At 39.5% G+C, this 18,279-nt stretch overlaps 1 protein-coding gene and 1 long non-coding RNA gene across 3 annotated transcripts in view; one reads left to right on the top strand and one right to left on the bottom strand.

Moving 5' to 3' along the window:
* zbtb16a (zinc finger and BTB domain containing 16a) overlaps window positions 1–18,279 on the bottom strand; it is a 189,373-nt gene that overhangs the window by 20,297 nt on the left and 150,797 nt on the right. For both annotated transcript variants that reach the window (XM_088088753.1, XM_042500051.2), the window contains one exon: window positions 2,527–2,697. In XM_088088753.1, the coding sequence (XP_087944879.1) occupies window positions 2,527–2,697 (171 nt within the window). The remainder of the gene's footprint in view (window positions 1–2,526; window positions 2,698–18,279) is intronic.
* Window positions 3,861–6,033, top strand: LOC148187218 (uncharacterized). Its single transcript, XR_015779035.1, has 3 exons — window positions 3,861–3,934; window positions 4,080–4,180; window positions 5,460–6,033. It is a non-coding gene; the product is annotated as an uncharacterized LOC148187218 (long non-coding RNA).

Raw genomic sequence — 18,279 nt, 5'->3', positions numbered from 1 at the left:
CACCACTTTGAATGGAACTGAAATTTTTGTTAACTTTAGGTGAACTAGTTTTACTATAATGTTATAATAAGCAGAATTGTGACTCATTTATAGTTGTTGTGAAAATGTTAAAGTTCAGCTACTTCGAAGTGAAATTGTGATTATATTACTCATTTACAGTGTTCTGTACTTATAATGCTACATTAAGTGGATTTTAGCACAATTTCTGAAGATGTTTTTTTTGTTTACTTGGTGATTTTGTTGAATAAACAAATGCTGCATAAAGTAGAACTGAGAACTATTTCTGATTGTTTTTTTTCCATCCAGGCACAGTATAATCTTGCAAATGCCACTAGGATCATTAGGCTGGGCCAGAAGAACAGATTATCTGTCTTATGTACTACTACTATACTCAGGATATAGTGACAGTTTCAACAAATATGATATAAAGTTAATTGAAAAAGATAAAAGTTACCTACTGTAGCTTTATCCACAGGTTTATGTTCATTATATGGACGTATAATCAAAAATATTTACACCTCATAAAAACAAATTTTAGTGGTGATTTTCTCTTGATATTTGCCCAAAGCCTAAAGTGGCTCATTTGTGGCATAACTCAGCAATTAATGCTTCAATCAGACATTAATGCTGTCAGACTTTTCAAATTGTTTAAATGATTAAATATGTCTGGAATAAAGTCTTGAAATTGCCACTGATGCCTATGACTTAAAATTAAATTTCTCTGTTTCTCTTACAAATCCTCGAAGAAAATATGAATCCTTCGCGCACTGTCTGCTCGGCTCTATTAGCAGTTTGGTAGAAACGGAATCAATTCGACTGCGCTCTGTTGAGAATAAAGGGGCAGACATAAACGGTGATGCAAGTTCACTGCAAATTCTTATTCGAGTATGACCAACAGAGTTGAGTAATTCCCTGACCAGAGATGCTGCTGCAGCATTGCACTGGTGCACCTGAGGCGCTGATGTAAATTGGGTTGTTCCAGGAGGAATGAATTATTAGTAGGTGTGGCAGGACCTAGCAAGTATGGCAAATTAGGAATCGGGAAATGTGGTATCTTTTTGACCTGGGTACAATTTTTTAAGTCATTATTCTTATGAGTTGCCCTAGTTAGCTCTGGCCAAAACATAGTCAATATTTTAACAGGTTACAATTTTATCGGATTATTGTGACTTTTATGCAGCTGAACTTGAAATGTAAGGCTTCTTATGCGTCAGTCTGTCTGCCATCCAGCCCTTAGCTATGGTCTAAGCCAGTGGTTCCAGTGGTTTATCCTTCATGGGCCTCTTTTCTTTGATTAAGGAAACTGATGACCCCTGACTAAGTGACATGTTTTATGGATATTTCATACTAAAGAGCATGACGATAACAGTAAAGAACAACTACATAAACTGTACAGTTAACCTAAATAGTTTGTGTAAAACAAGCAATTTGGATACATTTTGAGCAGATTATTTCCTGTAAATATTGCGTTGAAGATATAGTTTTTCTGATATTTTTAAGCATTTTTAAAGATTGTCTGTATGATGCATCTTTTTAAAAGGCTTCTTTTTACAAATTCAGAGTTTTCTTTTATCTGACACTTGGCCATTGCTTTATTAGGTCTTAAGCAGTTGTAACTGTGCACTCTTCTAATACAGGCTGTTTAGTAAAGCAAAGGCTGTGTGTGTATCTTGTGTTCAGGTCTTGAATGTGCCCTTATCCTATTTATTTTTTTAGGTTAATATCTTAAGAGCAAACAGAACAGCGGCATGGACAGATAAATTTACTCATTTCTTCATGCTGAGGATGGCTTTGTAGCTTAAATGCATCAGTTTCTGTTCCTTTAGCCAACATTAAATAACTATATTAATCTGTGCCGGTGTACTGCTTGCTTTTTGATTCCCGCCACAACCATGCATCTCTTTATATTGTTTAAGGTTTTTGCATGGGAGTTGAGTTGTGCGCTCTGCTATCTTTCATTAAGTTTCATTAATGCTCTTTATAGAAATGGATGAAATGCTGAGATTAAGGCCAACTGTGTATTTTCTTTTTTTAAATTTCTTACACCCCTTAAAATCAAGAGGCCCCCCTGTGAGGCTTTGCTGACCCCTATTAGAGGTCACTTTCCCCAGGATGGGAACCAGTGGTCTGAGCTCAGGCTACAATCGGCTGGCATACGTTTCCTTCAAGGGGCGTCTGGGCTTAGCATTGAGGGCTAAGGAAGAAGCTCTCACTCTGCAAAATAAGAACCACTGCATGCTCATGAGAAAGGAAGAGAGGTATGGTCATGTGATAATGATATCTCTCAGAGGTTTGCTCAGATATTTTGGGTTAAAATGAGAGCAGACCCTTGGGCTTACCCACAATACACCAGAGGGATTACACATCCCATCTGGTAGAAGAAGGTCAAGGGATTCCCCACAATGAGCTGGAGAATGAGCTGAAAATGAAGTCTCCGTGAAGCACACCAGTGCTTCCATTTATATCATCGATGACCTTCCGGCCTTACCACCACAGCACAGACGGTGTGTGAGTGCTTCTACTGACCTGTGTGTGAGCGTAGGTGACGTTTGAGTGCAGTATGGCTGGGGAAAGTCCGGTTGCATTCACTGCATATGTAGCTGCGAACGCCGGCGTGGACTTCCATGTGCTGCTGCAGTGCTGTCTGGGTCTGGAAACGCTTCCCACAAAGCAGGCAAAAGATGGCCATGTCCGAGCCTGCAGAGGAAAAGACAATGGGGGGAGATGGTGGTGAGAGCTGTGAAAAAGTCAGAACATAAACTCACGGTGAGGCATCTTTTCATTACTATAGTTCACATCTGTCGAACAGCCTACCTGAAGACCTGAAGGCAGCAGAGGGGGTTGATATATACTTTTTTAGTCTGGCTTTACCAGACTTTACCTATTTATTTTTTTATTGACTATTTATTTAGACATTTTGATCTGTTTTAATGTTTTACTAGACTAAACATATTTATCTATTTATCTACTTTGTGCTGTTATCCTATTATTTACCTTTTAGCTACTGTTTATACCGAGTATTTGTATTTATTTATTACTATTATTATTACTATTTTATTTATTTATTTCAACCATCCATAGACTTTCTCCTGCCTCTGGTGTTTCTTCACTTGTGGTAGTACTTCCTCAGTGTACATTTTTTCAGAAGTAAGTTTTACTAAAAATGAAAGTTTTGCTTTACATTTCACTGTGGAAACAGACAGGGCTGTCACTGTCCCCCACAGCACTAAATGGAAGAGCCACAGTGACAACCAATGCAGCTTTGCTCAAACAAATCACACTAAGGGTTGTGCATCAATGCAGTGATTAAGACACAGGATACACAATAACTCAGGGTGTTTTTGTTGCGGGCTCTGTCACATTACACTAACTGCGCCTTCACAGGCTTACATGAAGCCTACTGTATTTATAGGATTAAAGGTGTGCACAGCACTCGTGTTTCAGGGTGGGTGTGTAGAAGATAAAGATCTCCTATGCAATACTTCAATCGAATCTTGACTCCAGCGAGCACTGTGCATTTTTCTCCAGCAGAGATAAAGAGCGCACAGTTGCAAGCAACCAAACACATAAAATCACAAACACAGGAACAGACACACACAGTTGCACGCTCCCTTGAACACACTCCCTTCACACTTTTTCAATTACCAGGCTGGGGAAAACTCTGGGGAAGGACTGAGTGTTTGGAGCTCAGTTTCTATTTCATCAGTCAATAACACATCTTTGGGGCAAAGCTGACACTAATTTAAAAATCTATGAAGAGCAGCCCGCCTCATGTTCATAACCACTGGAGGAGGAGGAGGGCCCGCGACAGCCTCCACGCCAGATCAATCACTGTCTCGGCTGCTCTACACGCTAAAGAACGGGGATGGAGGGAAGATGCACCGCTGGAGGATGATGATATGAGGAAGGAGAAAGTGGAGCTGCTGGATTGCAGGTAAGGATAAGAGATTTCAGTTTCAGGTGAAGTACAAACCAAGAGGGGAATCTAATTTTGGTGCAAGTAGGGGAGAGAAATAAATATTGACAAACCTTCCCTTTCTGACTTAAGCTCCGTCTCTGTTTCATTTTCGGTTGTACAGGAAAGAAAGCAGCCGTGTCTGCAGGGGTGCAGAGTTTTCATTAGATCCTTGTTGAACGCTCATGACTGAGAGGCTGAAGTACTAATCTGTCAGCCCTACAGGTGAGGAAGATTCCTTATATGTTGGTGACCTATTGACCTTTTCTCTGAGCTCACCATCAGGGCAGACATTCTACTTTAACACAAGATTTATGTTATTCTTTTGGGCAGATTGTCGTAAAATTTGCAGAGTAGGGATACACAAATTCATCTGCTGAACATAGGCTGTTTTCACCTTGATGACTGCCATCCTCCTATCTGCATATAAGATGACCACTACTGATGGCAGTGGTGGATATATTTCTGTTGTTTCACATTAATCTAAGGCAGGCTGAAAAGCAGGGCTTGGGACATGTCCTGTTGTCCACGGGATATGACAAGAAAATGTGTTTTATATAGGGACATATACTATATACAAGTACTCAAAAAAATATTTCTTATGCAAAAAGTCATATAAAAGTTGTTACAGAAATTTGTATGAATGATGTGCTTATTTAAAGATAGTGTTATGAAGGACTGAATGACTTTAAACCAGTTCAGTTATTTTTGTTTTTTAATAATAAAGTCTGTCTATTATGTCTATTGTCTATTATTTTAAACATCAGTATATGGGTATTGGTCAAGACTTTGAAAATTGATGCATCCCTGTTGAAGAGCATATTTATGGTACCTTGAGCAGAAACCTCTCTGGTTTAATACCACTGTGGAGTTTCCTCCAGCTCCACTCTCAGGACAAACTTGATATTATTTTACTCCACTTACAGTAAGGCTTTTGGTTAGACTATTGAAACATCACACAAAATGTTAAGTTAATACGTTTGATACTCAAGTTTGAAACTAATATACAATTATTTTCTTTCATGGGTCTTCAAAATGCTCTGTCCTCGTTTCCCTTAGATTTTCTTTTCTCGTTGATTTTAAAGATCCCCCCTCTGTAGGTGGTGCTCTTCACCTTTTGGCTATGTTAAATGCTTATACTCATGCTAACTCCCAAATTCTTCACATTTTTTCCATGTTAACTATCTCTTCTTTAATACCACTGGACTTTATCCAAAGACCTGCAGGCAAGCTGTCTATATAACAGCAAATGTAAAACCTGTCAGTAGATTCAGTTGCATAAGTGCAAACTAGTACATGCATGAAACTAGTGCTAAGCTAGTTTCTCCTGTGTTGTATTCTCCCAGTCCGTCTCTCCTCCTCCTCTCTGCTTTTATCAATGAAGAGGCTATTGAATAGGGTCGATTGCCGCTGGAATCCCTCTAGGACTCCAGGTACTTAAGTGGCTGTGATTGACAGGCATGCCTCCTATTCACTCCTCTCTCTACCTCACTCCCTCTCTCAGAGTTTATCGTGGATCTTAGGTTTGGCTTGGTCAGTGGACCACCATAAGCAGAGGACTTCCACCCCCAGGCACCAAATAATTCATGGATAAATTAAGGACGCAAAGTAACACAGCATTATTGTTGCTGTTTGAAGAGGAAGAAAATGAAGATGACCCGAGCACAGTGAGGGAGGAGGGGAGAAAAAAGACTTTGGTCAAAGATGGAAAAAAAGGTTTTGGAATGTAAAAGGTTATCAGACCTCTGACCTCTGGTCTAGGTGAAGGCGTGGACATGGTGGAAATATGACACCCAGATACTGACACACACATACACCGAAAATCAGAGCTGGTGAACAAAGAGCAGAAGCGCCACATGAAACAGAGTTTTACTTTGAAGTCAGGGCAGTTACAGTGGCGAGCCATATAAAGTTGAATGCCGTAAGATATGTGTCAGAGAGTACTGTGGGTGTCAACTTGAAAAGAAGTCCGACAGTCACTGTTTTCAAAGCAACACAAGGCAGCTCGGACAGTAACACAGAGAGCAAACAGTCAATGTGACACACACAAAGACAAAACTGTATTGGTAAAGAACAAAGGTGATAAGTAGAAACTACAGTGTCACTACTTTGAAATTCCATACTTTTTCAGAATCAATTTAAAGACTTCTGGGTGCAATTTTCAGTCCATGTTTGACATCTGAATAAAAATAAGGTTATTAATAAAATAAGTTGTTTGAAAATCCAACTGTTTACATATATTTTACTTTATGATGGTACACACTCTTATGTTGCCAAATAATTGCTGTTCTCTGCACAAAGAGAAAGTAAACTAACTGGTGCTACCTATGCTGCTTATACCCAACATTTTACGGCCAACAACTTCTTAGGTGACACTTGTAACACTGGTACAATTAACTGGACAATATGTTTCAAAAGTAACTTAGATAACTAGTTCACCTCTCAGTTATGGACAGGTGCTGCATGATTTAGCATTAGCTTGCAAATATGATTGCACAATGATTCATGGGTAACAATTATCCTAAAATCAGTGTTCTGTGCTGGAAATTAACTGCTCTTTTTTGACTAAGCTGATTTATTTTTGCTTATCTTGGATTCATGTTATGTGTATTTTCATACTTTTTACATAATTTTTTAGCAACTTAGATGATCAGACAATAATTTGGCAGCTCTCCTTCTGTCACTCTTAGGACCCCTTTAGGGTAATGGATCCCCAGTTGAAGACCCAGGGCCTACAATACCGTACATTTCCCCCCTATAATATTAAATAAATAATATTATATAATTGTTTCGTTCATATATTTTTGTCTCTTAGCATTGTCTAAAATAAGACGCAAAACTGAACAAAAAAAAAAATGTATATAATTTTACAGGGTCTGTGCAGCCTTGTTTGTACTCTGCGTCCATGGAAACTAGGACGAACCTAGCTGTAAAGGTCGCTACGCAGAAACGGCTGTTTACTGTTTACTTTTCTGATTACTACATCACTGCATTAATCTCAAATGTTCAGACAATCTCAATATCGGGTTATTCATGATGCCATTCTGTGAAATTCAAAGATTTTCATGCCTCTGTCAAGGCAGGACACCCCGTGTGAAAACAGAGTTTTCATTTTTGAGATTTTGGGCTATTTTACCTCCAAAACATGTGCATATTTAGCTATGTAATGCATCATTTGCATATTTAAAGGTAACATTTTAGAAAACATCTAATAAAATAAATGACTTAATGTAAGAAATCAATTGGGGAAGTTTCATGGTGATATCTATATCTATCTAGATGTTAAAAATCTTACATAATTCACCTGGGGTGTTGATCCTCCAAATAATTTGGTCCCAGCTCCAGGGCTCTTGGGGTAGAGCTGTTTTGCAGGCTGTGACACACAGGTGTAGGGACAGCTCTGCATAGTTGTGTGTTGCAGGCCACAGGCTTATGGCCTTGCTTTCACTGAACAAATACTGGGGTCCATTTCAGATGCTTTCTCTCCGATTCACCGGAGTGAACATCCATCCTAAGAATCAGCTATTACTGTCCAACATCCCTTCCCTCAAATTCTGAAGTTTATATTTAAGAAAACGGAAAACAGACAATAGTCTGGAAACACAAATATTTTTTCATACTCTCTTTTCTTTCTTCTATACTTATGCCTGGAAATGACTAAAATCAATTTCCAAACTGTGTAGGAACCCTGAAACTAGTAACTGCTGGACATTTAAACATGCCACTTTCCATATACAGAAATACTAGACACTCAAAAATGATGACATCTGTGATCCTAGGAGCTTTGAAGAGCTGCTATTTATTGCAGACCTACCATAAAGAAAGTCCCATTCAATACCAAATTATAAAGATATATATCTCCGCTTCATTAACAAAAGAAAGAACTACATTCATAGCATATAGAGCAGTAAAAGCCATAATTAACTTGAGACGAAGATGCACATATGCATCTTCATCTCATTCATCGCTCAAAGAACTGGACGCTTTCGTTCCTCAAGAAGGGTCTTACTGCCAAAAGCGGACCACTCCAACAAAAATGACACAGTAAAATATACCGTATGGATAATGAACTAAGCTGTGCACTAGTATAACAGCAAAATAGATGTGAATGTGTGAACACATTGTGAATTTGGATTTTCTGGCACCAGAAACCAAAGATGGCAGTAGGTAGTAAATGCAAATCCAGGTTTGAAACATCCTTTTATGAAGCTGTGGGTGTCATCCTAGATGTTGCAATAAGAAGAAAGCTACTCGCTGCCTCTTGCAAACTGCAAACAGTTTGTAGTAAAGTGTAGTGCGAACCCTGATTAGTGTTGGACAAAATTAAGTGGTACAAACTATACAGTCAGTATGGGGAATAATGTGTGTCTGTGTTGCCCGAAAGTGAGTAAAGGTGTTGTCGGCCACTGATAGATGAAGAGAGCAGCGGAGAGATAAAAAAGGAAGGAAAGGTGGGAGAAAAGTAGTTGACCCAGGAGGTCCATTACAGTGTAAAATTGAGTCAGCCCAAAGTGACACCTGAAAGGAGGAGCTGGAGGAGCCAGAGTGGTGGGGGTTCTTACTCTCAGTCCTGTTTGGCTGTTTTGGAATAATTTACCTCCTCTAACCAGCCTCCCTCTCCTTCTCCCGCCATCTATTTATAAAGGCTCGGGCAGCTTGTGGTTGATTGTGTGTGTGGCCGCGGCAGTGCCGGCAGTATCTTAATGGGCCTGGAGTGGCAGGGCTGCTGTTATTTAAGTGGGGGACGGACAGAGGCCGGTAATGGAGAGGAATACTCCCCGATGGGAGGTGACAGTGGCCGGATAGGCAAACAGCAAAGAAATGGGGCAGAGGCCGGCCATTGAGGTGGGCACTTCAACTGATTTGATGTGCAGCATGGTAACTAAGCACCCACCCTCCTTTAGAAACAAATCTGAGAAAGTCTTAAAAAGTCTTAATTAATCGCTTCAAACCACAGACTGTATAAAATATTGGACGCAGCCACCATGACATCACCCATTGGTTTGTGGATTCCCATTTGCAGCCTTAAGTTTGTATTTTGTCCATTGCCATCTTGGATTTTTTGGAGCCAGAAGTGACTGCATTTGAATGATGACACTATTGGCAGACAGCCTGTCACCTAAAGCAGCCACACCTAAATTTTGCATAACTTTAGGCCTTAATAAAATGTAAACGGGTAAGTTATACAAAAAAATCACCCCGATACATTTGTCAGGAAAGAGAGAATTAGCTACAGAAACATAAACCTTTTTCTGAACCTGGCTCTAAACAGGTTTATTTCTGCTGTAAAGTTCTGTCTATCGGCACTGACTCAGTTTTTGGGTTAACTTCAGGTGGTCATTTGAAGAACTGCAGTTTTTTGGCACTTCCATGTTGCCTTCTTTTCCAGTGCTGGAGGTTGGTTCTTGATTAAAACGTACAATACATAGGATTTGAATTTCCAAAAGAACTCTTATTGTTACCACCGTGACACCAAACCAACCAGGTCTAATATTTTAAGCTATATAGCTTTAAAGAGTGTCAAATATAAAGATTTACCACCATGGCTGAAAGCTGAATCAAATTTGGAAGTGGCCTCACATGCAGCATTACTAAGGCCAAAAGGTGCTTTTACTTTTTACAAGAACTTATGGTCTAAATAAAAGCTACAGCACCCATTGGCCAAATAATTGTTAAATTATATGCCAAATAATTTGACAATTGGTTTGAGTAATTTTTTAAGAAAAAAAGTCAAAATTCCAGCTTCTAATATGTATATGTTTTCTGATTTCTTTATTTCTTTATGACAGTAAACAAAATATCCTTGGGTTATGGACTAAACAAGACATATGAGGACATTTTTTTGCCATTTTATGACATTGTTTTTAGACTAAACAACTAACTAACTGATTAGTTGAGAAAATACTCAACAGATAAACCAATTTTGAAAATAATCAATTGTTGCAGCCCTAGTCTCAGGTCAGGTCATTTTTCTCCCTTTGCTGTGGTGATAATTTTGAGAATCACTGCTCCATTAAATGGGTATTAAGGCTTAAAGAGAAGTGACTAAAGTTGACTAAATTTGGGTTCAGTGATTTCCATCAAGTGACTCACAAAATGGTGAGCAGTAAAGCTAGAGAGCCCTTAGGTGATGCCACTCACAGGCTCTACATGCCTGTTTTTCTATCTATGCTTCTTATTCTCAGAAAACCCTGAAAACCTTGGCTGAACTTCATTAAAACTCTTTGTCACACATGTGAAAGCCAATTTCTTACTAGAAACTGTGGACAAACAAACAGAATTGACTAAATGTTTTATGCATACAGCATAATCTCGGAGGCCTGACGGGAACATGTAATGTTTGACTTAAACAACTCGAAGACATGTCTTAGTCCATATAGTCCTGCATCAAATCCATCCTGAATGGCTGGTGTTTCTGTAGTCGAAATAGTCCTGACTGTGGCCTGCAATGCAGCGTGCTGAACGGAGGACCTGCCAGAGTTAATGAGGCAGACAGCAGCGGGACCTCAGCACAAGGTGTTCAATCACAGGCCATTACCACAGCCCCCAACCTCTGTTACTGCACGCTCTTGTCAATAGCAATCTATAATAAGCTATAGTTTATCTATAGAGAGGGAGACTAAATGTAGGCTTCTGTATCCTAAAACACCCTCATTAATTGTAGGCGTCTCAGTTCGATCTTAGGTCAAGGTCTAATAACAGAATCATGATATCAAAGCCGCCACAATATGATTTGTGATGGCTTTGACTTGCTGCCTTTGAGTGCTGGTTATGACCTTATGAGAGTTTCAGAGTTTTCTTTTTATTTTAGCAACTATAGTTTGTGGTGCAACACTAAAAATATGCAACAGGCATCACATGTTCAGAGTAAAAATACCTCAAAGGGAATTCGACCGATTTGTTCCCTTCCTGCCTTGGACGAACCTTGCTTTACACCAGCAAACACAGGCTTCAACAAGCAGTCACAACAACATCCATCCATCCAGGTGCTGTGCTGAATTCTCAGCTCTGTTAACTGCCACCGTCTAACCGCCAGCCACTACAAACACCAGTCACAACAGTCCTGCATGTGTCTGCGTAGGAAGGTGTGAGAAACGAAAGCTGAGGTGACGTTCTTGCTGCTCTTTAGCTCTGTCTAGACAACAAGTGTTTGTTGTTGCTCTCATCTGCAATCAGGCTTCATCACACACCAGGTCACGGCCGTTCTGAAAAGGTCGCCGAGCACCTTTTTTTACCTACGCCTCCATGGGGTGTCACTGAAGAAATGGATCTTGTTGTGAGCGTACAAATAAATGCCTTCTGTACTTTACTCTCGCATGGATCGGAAAAGGTCCCGAGTTAAATGTTAGGGTATGTCACTAACACTCAGGAGTTTACATTGTAGTTATCATTCCTGGCATATTGATGGCTAGCAAGACCCCTGTAGGCAACTGTTGCTACCGGTAACATTGCAGTCCAGTTACCATAAAGTTTACCTCAAACAACACAACCCCAATGGTAATGACCAACAAAAACTCCTCTTGTAATTTTAACCTGTACACTGAATTATGGACGGATTACTGAAGGGGCCTACTGGGCACGGGTCCAGGTGCCCAACGTGTCAGCCCCAGTGACCACAAAGAGACAAAAAAGACCACAAAGTGATGCAAATGAGCTGCAACAAGACACTCACTAACTGCAAAAATGTGCAAAACAACCACAAAGAAACACAAAATCTCCAAATAAAGACACAAAACAGCCACAAAAAGGATGAAAACAACCACAAAGAGAAAAAGAGGACTGAAAAGAGATGCAAAGGAAGGAGACACATAATAACTACAAAAACAGACAAAACTGCAAAGAGACACTAAACAGCCTTAAGGACATGCAAAACAACCACACAGAGACACAAAAGACTACAACATGACACACAGAGACAACAAAGGCATGCAGGGTCACAAAATAACTACAAGAATGGAAAAAACAACCATAAAGACACATTAAATGACTACAAAGAGACAAAAAACAATGACAAAGAGACAAAGAACTGACTATAAAGTAACACAAAGTAACATAAAGGACAAAAAAAACACAGAGACACAATGACTGAAAAGAAACAAAAAAAGACCAAAAAAGAAGCAGAATTATCTCAAAGACAAACAGAACAGCAAAAAAGAGACACAAAAGACCACAAAGTCTGTGTACATGTGTGCCAAGTGGCCCACTGTCTTATGATCCACCCATGCACCGAATACAGTAACATTGTGGAGCTACAAGGAAAATATTAAGGAGGACAATTACTGTTCAAGACCTTCCGAATGTTTAACGGTGGAATCAGTCAACATGAAATCTTTCCAAATGGTCACCTTGTCAGACTAAACAATAATGATCCTGACAGTTTCCAATGGAGCTCCGAGATTCTTTCTGACTTTTCCAAGAGAACACTCAAAATACAATGTGTTGTCATGGGAACTAATGTCTCTGATTGATTGCAAGATAATCAAAATTATAAAGTTCTGCTTGTTCTGAGACTCATTTCAGCTAATTTCTTGCTTTCCACAGCTTCGGCAATTCCCTCGTTTTAATGATAAAAACAGACCAAGATTTCCCAACTCTTAGCCTCGCTGCTTTCTTAGCCATTGAAACATACAATCTATTTTAGAACTTTTATTTAATTCTGAACAACTCATGCACATCTGGATTGTCTGTGCACAGCTACCACATGGTGCTAAAGGAAGCATGAGGGCTGCCAACACAGATGCAGAAATGAGGAAATAGGCATACTGTTAAAGTAGTTTACATAACAAGCATTGCATCCAAATTACATCACTCCACACAACCTGGGCAAATCATCTCCTGTTTGCCACATGCAAACTGTAGCTAATTGTTTAATCTAAGCAAGTAAACAATCTTAGTTAAAGTTAGGAGTGAGGTTAGACTTACTTTTATGACTATTTTGGGCCCTGAGGTCTACATGCTGAAATTTCCATGCCAAGAGCTGTCAATTTATCATGTGAACTTGAAGATTTCAGCAGTTGCTACTGTGGATATTTTTTGTTTACTCGCTCCTTCAATTTTGGAACACAACCATACCATTTCCTCCATTTTGGAGCACAGACCACATATTTGCAGATTTAAGAAAATCATGCTCGATTCATGACCTCTCAGGAAAGCAGGAGAAAGCACATAGTTTCAGAATCTGATTTATCACCTGTGAGCTAATGTGTACCATTTAATTCAGAGAATCCTGTTATCCAACTGTGCACAGCACTCACTTACATCGTCTTTTCTCAGCTCACATTTCCAGCCTTATTCCTGTTGTATGCTTCTAAACACAGACGAATAACTCCACAAACATAAACACAGCAGCCTGCTGTTTACCACGTCACACTCTGCTCACATGTTTTTGTATACGGTACGTGAAAGAGAATAAGATGCAATGTTTGTGCTACTGCTAACTGATTTAAAACACCTCCACAGAACTATATTGATCAAATACAGGGAGGCAGGAATGGCTGTTAAAAATGAGCCTCAGTAATAAAGAACTGCATCTGCATGTAGTGGAAAACAACTTGACTGAAGCAAGAATGCATTAAATGTTTATTTGTAGTCATGCATATGCTAGATTTTATCCAAATTAGAAATGATCAAAATGTTTTAGAGAGCTAAACTTAAGACTTTCCATTTTTCCATTTCATTCAATACAATAAAAAACTAGTCTCTTGCAGTTGAATGCCTCTGCAAACGAGTCAAGCTATAGTTTACATTCATTCATGTCAAACTCATATTGTATGTTGCCATGACAGTAGACAAAACTTTGAATATAGGTGCTGCTGCGTGTAATGGCGTTGAATAACGGACAGAAAAACGTTTTTGGCGAACATTATGATGTCGCAGTGAATTTGACTTTTAATCTTTTGGATAATAAATGTCCTCATTTTATAGTGTTTTCAAGAAATTTGTGTGAATTGTAGCCATAATTAGCACATGAATTCTTGAATTATGGCCCAAATTGTGTTTTGTGAGGTCACAGTAACCTTGACCTCTAATTATTTCATCCTTGAATCCAACTGGATGTTTGTGCCAAATTTGAGAATATTCCCTCAAGGCCTTCCTGAAATTTTGTTTTCATGAGAGAGAGACAGACGCGAGGTCACAGTGACCTTGACGTTTGACGATTAATATCTAATTAGTTCAACCTCTAGTCCACGTGGACAAGAGGTTGAACAAGAGGTGTGTCAAAATCAAGGAAATATGTAGATACGTAGACAGAACCAAAAACCATGAATTAAGTTTATGAATAATGCTTCCAACCATGGCTAATGCCAGTGCAGATGTTTATAAAACCAAACAGTAGAATGAAAGCTATAATTTGTGATTGGAAATAGCAACTGACTCTTGGTTTTGATGGTCAATGCAATGAGAACTGAAGAGCTGCCTGAAAAAACTACATTTATTGAAGTAAGTGGAACATTTTAAGAGATTTTGAAGTTTTCAAATCAGAAATTTGCAGGGAATGTTGTGTCTGCCAGCAAACATCTTAAATCTGTGATGTTTCCTAACCTGGGGATCAGGAACATCCCTTAAGGATTGAGATATAAATCTGAAGAGCCAAGAAATTATGAACATTGTGAAGTTTACACAATTTTTGATGGCTTATAGAGTAAGGCCTTTATAAATTCTTTAGAAAAAGCATCACGTATTGTACTGCACTGAACATATAGACATACTGTATCCATGGGGGCCACAGGTGGACTGCCTTGTTTCAGGGTTTGTGAGCCGAAATGGTTGGGAAACACTGCTTTAGGGCCATTTCCTCTTGGCACTGAAGGACACAGTACATGCATTTGATATCCTGTCTGTAAACACTAATAATACCACACTATCAACATTAGTATTCAGAGTGGATTTTTTAGTATTAGTAAATAATATGGAACTGGGACACATTGTACTATATTTGTGTAAGTTCAATTAAACACAACAAAACATGTCACTGGCTTTCTTACAAATATCCCAACAAAATGACATTAGCACACCGATTACAATCAATCCAGGAGTGACTTCAGAGGTTTACCGAATGAGGATCAGTTCACAGGACCAATAACTCTTCACATTATTCATGCAGGGAATAAAAAAAACATCAAGAAATCAAAGAAAAGGCAATCCCTACTGTAAGAAAATACAACAGCATGCAGTCAACAAACCCTGCCCTGCTGTGTCTTGTTTTGTTTCATCCCTGCCTCCCAGTTCCATCGGGCAGTGATAATTCACGTCGGGCCCGCTGCAGCGCTGACATTGTAAGATGAACTGCTCCCAGCTAGATTAATGCCACCAGATGCCAGGCGAGATGCCATATTAATTACCCAGAGATAATGTCAGCACAACCATATGGCAGCTCAACTGGCCATTTAGTTGACAGGGAGAGGTCTTTATAGCAGTGCAAATTTCCTCATCTGCACAACATCACAGTCGCGCCATATTCTCTCCCTGCTGTAGCAACTGGGGCACTTCACTGCTAATTTCACATTATTACTTAATACATTAATAGGATCGTAAAATGTTTTTTCGGTATTGATGAAAAATTAAGACCAAACCAACAACAAATTGGTCCAATACAGAATTTTTGTGTTGCTAAAGCCTGATCCTGTGCCATGTTGTCTAAAAACTATTGGACAATTGGACATGTCGTCTATTTTGAGTCTATCCAACATACACCTTCCTGCTACTCACCAGAGCATCAAATATGTATTAATCTGCAGATGGAAAAAGTCTCCAACAATCGTACTGTTTACTCCAGTCGGAGTGATGCTTGCTGAAAACTACAGTGCCCATCCATTTCAGGAAATTGCTGAGGCTTTTTCAACAATGAAACTATATATTTGTGACCCATTTTTAAAGAATTACGTCTTCAGTCACAGCAAATAGGCTCAGGGCTGAGAGCCTCAGACAGGGTAGGGAAGTCAGAAAGTATTGCAAGACGGACTAACATTTTAATGGGGTTCATTGACGTCAAAAATAAAAAAAATAGTGTATCGCCTGTAAAAATACGCCAAAAAAATGCAATAATTTCTTTCAGATAACCACAGGACATGCATATAGAAAGAGAAATCTGTATTCCTGTAATATAACTCCTGAAAGGTTTCATCCACCTTCGACTACTTTATAAGAAATCTCAAAGCCTTCCCCTGCACTACTGCAGTGGATATAAATTCTGAAAATGTCAGTAGAATTTATTTACCAGCATGTGTTTGTTTTTTTCTTCACCACCATGCTGACTGTAAAGATCATAAACGACGCGAGCTGGGAATTAATGTCAACGTGAGAAACAGTGGCGGAGCCCCTTTATCATGATTTACAGTCGCACCGCCGGCCCCCTTCTCGTTGTGGACCCGCGGATCATTTACAAAGACGGGCCACGCTCGCCATCCAGTCCAACCCGCCCTCCCACCACCATCAACCCCCTGACATCCCCTCCTCACCCACCACCACCGCCAGAGCACCCACCTACCCCACCCTCCAATCCCCACAAATCCGATTTAATCAGACAACTTGTGCAGTGTGGCTGGGAGTAAGAAAAAGGATAATTAGTAAACAGAGGAGCTACTCGCCAGGCTTCATTGGCATTCGCACCGGGTTACTGTGTCGCATTTAAAATGCAGTCTGATGAAGTCTACAGAATCAAACCATTTGTTACTCCTATTGAGGAGGCTTCGGGCTACTGGCAATTAAATTGGAATTAGCGCTGGGGAATGAGATACGGCAGATTCATACCAAGGAGAGAAGGGAGGGAGGGAAAAGGAAACAGAGAGAGTTCTCTGTCTGGACCTGGCTCGGCTCTACAGTGGGTCAAATCTGGAAGTGATTTGGTGTCCTTTACTTTTGTTTATTTCCTGCATGATTTCAGTTATCATTTTTGTAACCAAAATCCCCCACCCAGCCCATGAGTCTTGATCTTTTCAGCTGATATACCTCTAAAAAACAGATGCAAAACTGACAAACGAAATGATGCTTTATCACACAAAAAAGGAAATTTGTGGTTTCGACTGTTTTTAATATCTGAAGGCTTTAACTTTGTAATATATGAGATAAAAACAAACATATGACTGCACTTAAAACTGAGTCTTTGAGGAAGAGAGTGAAGAAACAAAGAGATGCCATTTGCTCTGCCACAGCTGACTGGGCACAGTGGAGCTCAGCATGGAGAGAGTGCTGGTCCACTGGCAGAGGGAGGAAGAGAAAGAAAGAGAAAGGAAGAAGGGATAGATGGATGGAAGGAGGAGGAGGAGGAGGGGGGGAGATAAATGAAGTGGAAATGAGAGGGAACAGCTCCTGTGCTACAGCTGGCCTCCCTAACTCTCAGCCAGCCTGGCCGTGACAACTGGCTTGCTCTTCCGATGCTGGCCGGGGAGGGGCCCCATTTCAACAGGAGGGGCCCTGGCCTGGGATGTAAAACTGGTAAAGGGCCAGTAGGGGCCCAGTGAGGTGGATCTGTTTTCAAATTTGCATTTAGCAAACTATAAGTTGTGATAACGCAGGCTAAAATCATGAGAAAGTGTTTTGAGCTATTATTATTATTGAGCTGCATTACTGGAAATGTCTGATCAAAGGATTTTGGAGGTACACCCATGGGCGTAGATTTCTGGAGAGTGAGGTTTTTAGGGTGCAGGGAATGTGCAGTAGTGTAATGCTACAGAAGTAACAATACTTTGTTAGAGTACTTAAGTATTTTTGGAAGTATGTGCACTGTACTTCAGTTCAGATTCAAATTCAGAAAAGTTTATTGTCTGTTGTGACAGTGAATCGTCTTAGATGTGGCCCAACATACAGTGCAAAACAAACTCAGACAATAAACATACAACATATGTTCCTAAAAAAACAGAATAAATACCTAATACAATAATTTAGACAGAGTGTGCAAAGTGGCATAGTGTTTATGTAGGTGTATGGATTGTTGTTTTTTATCTAAGATGTTTATGACATTTGGAAAGAAGGAGCTTTAATTGGTGTTTTTCTTGGCCAAGGGGACTTTATAGCGGCAACCTGATGGTAGTAGCTACCAGGAGTTTTAATATTTCTGCCAACTTTCACTTTTACTTCATTACATTTCAACTAATCATTTAAAATTACTGCAAAATAAGGAAGGATACTGAGGTAAGAAGGATTGGATGGGCAAATGAAGGAATGGCAGATAAGGATTAACTGGATTTTGTTCTTTAAATCCTTTTTGCAAAAGTTGCAAAAAAGACCTAGTTTTTCTTTAAGTTTAATGTACACTCCATTTGTAATGTGGTGTATGTTTTGAAGTAAAGAACTATATTTCAAATTTTCAGAAAAATGCTTTGTAT

This window comes from Plectropomus leopardus, chromosome 15, assembly GCF_026936395.1.
Source record: "Plectropomus leopardus strain MGB_pleo_1.0 chromosome 15, ASM2693639v1, whole genome shotgun sequence".
Classification (NCBI taxonomy): Eukaryota; Metazoa; Chordata; class Actinopteri; order Perciformes; family Serranidae; genus Plectropomus; species Plectropomus leopardus.
This window is presented reverse-complemented; position numbering and strand designations above follow the sequence as displayed.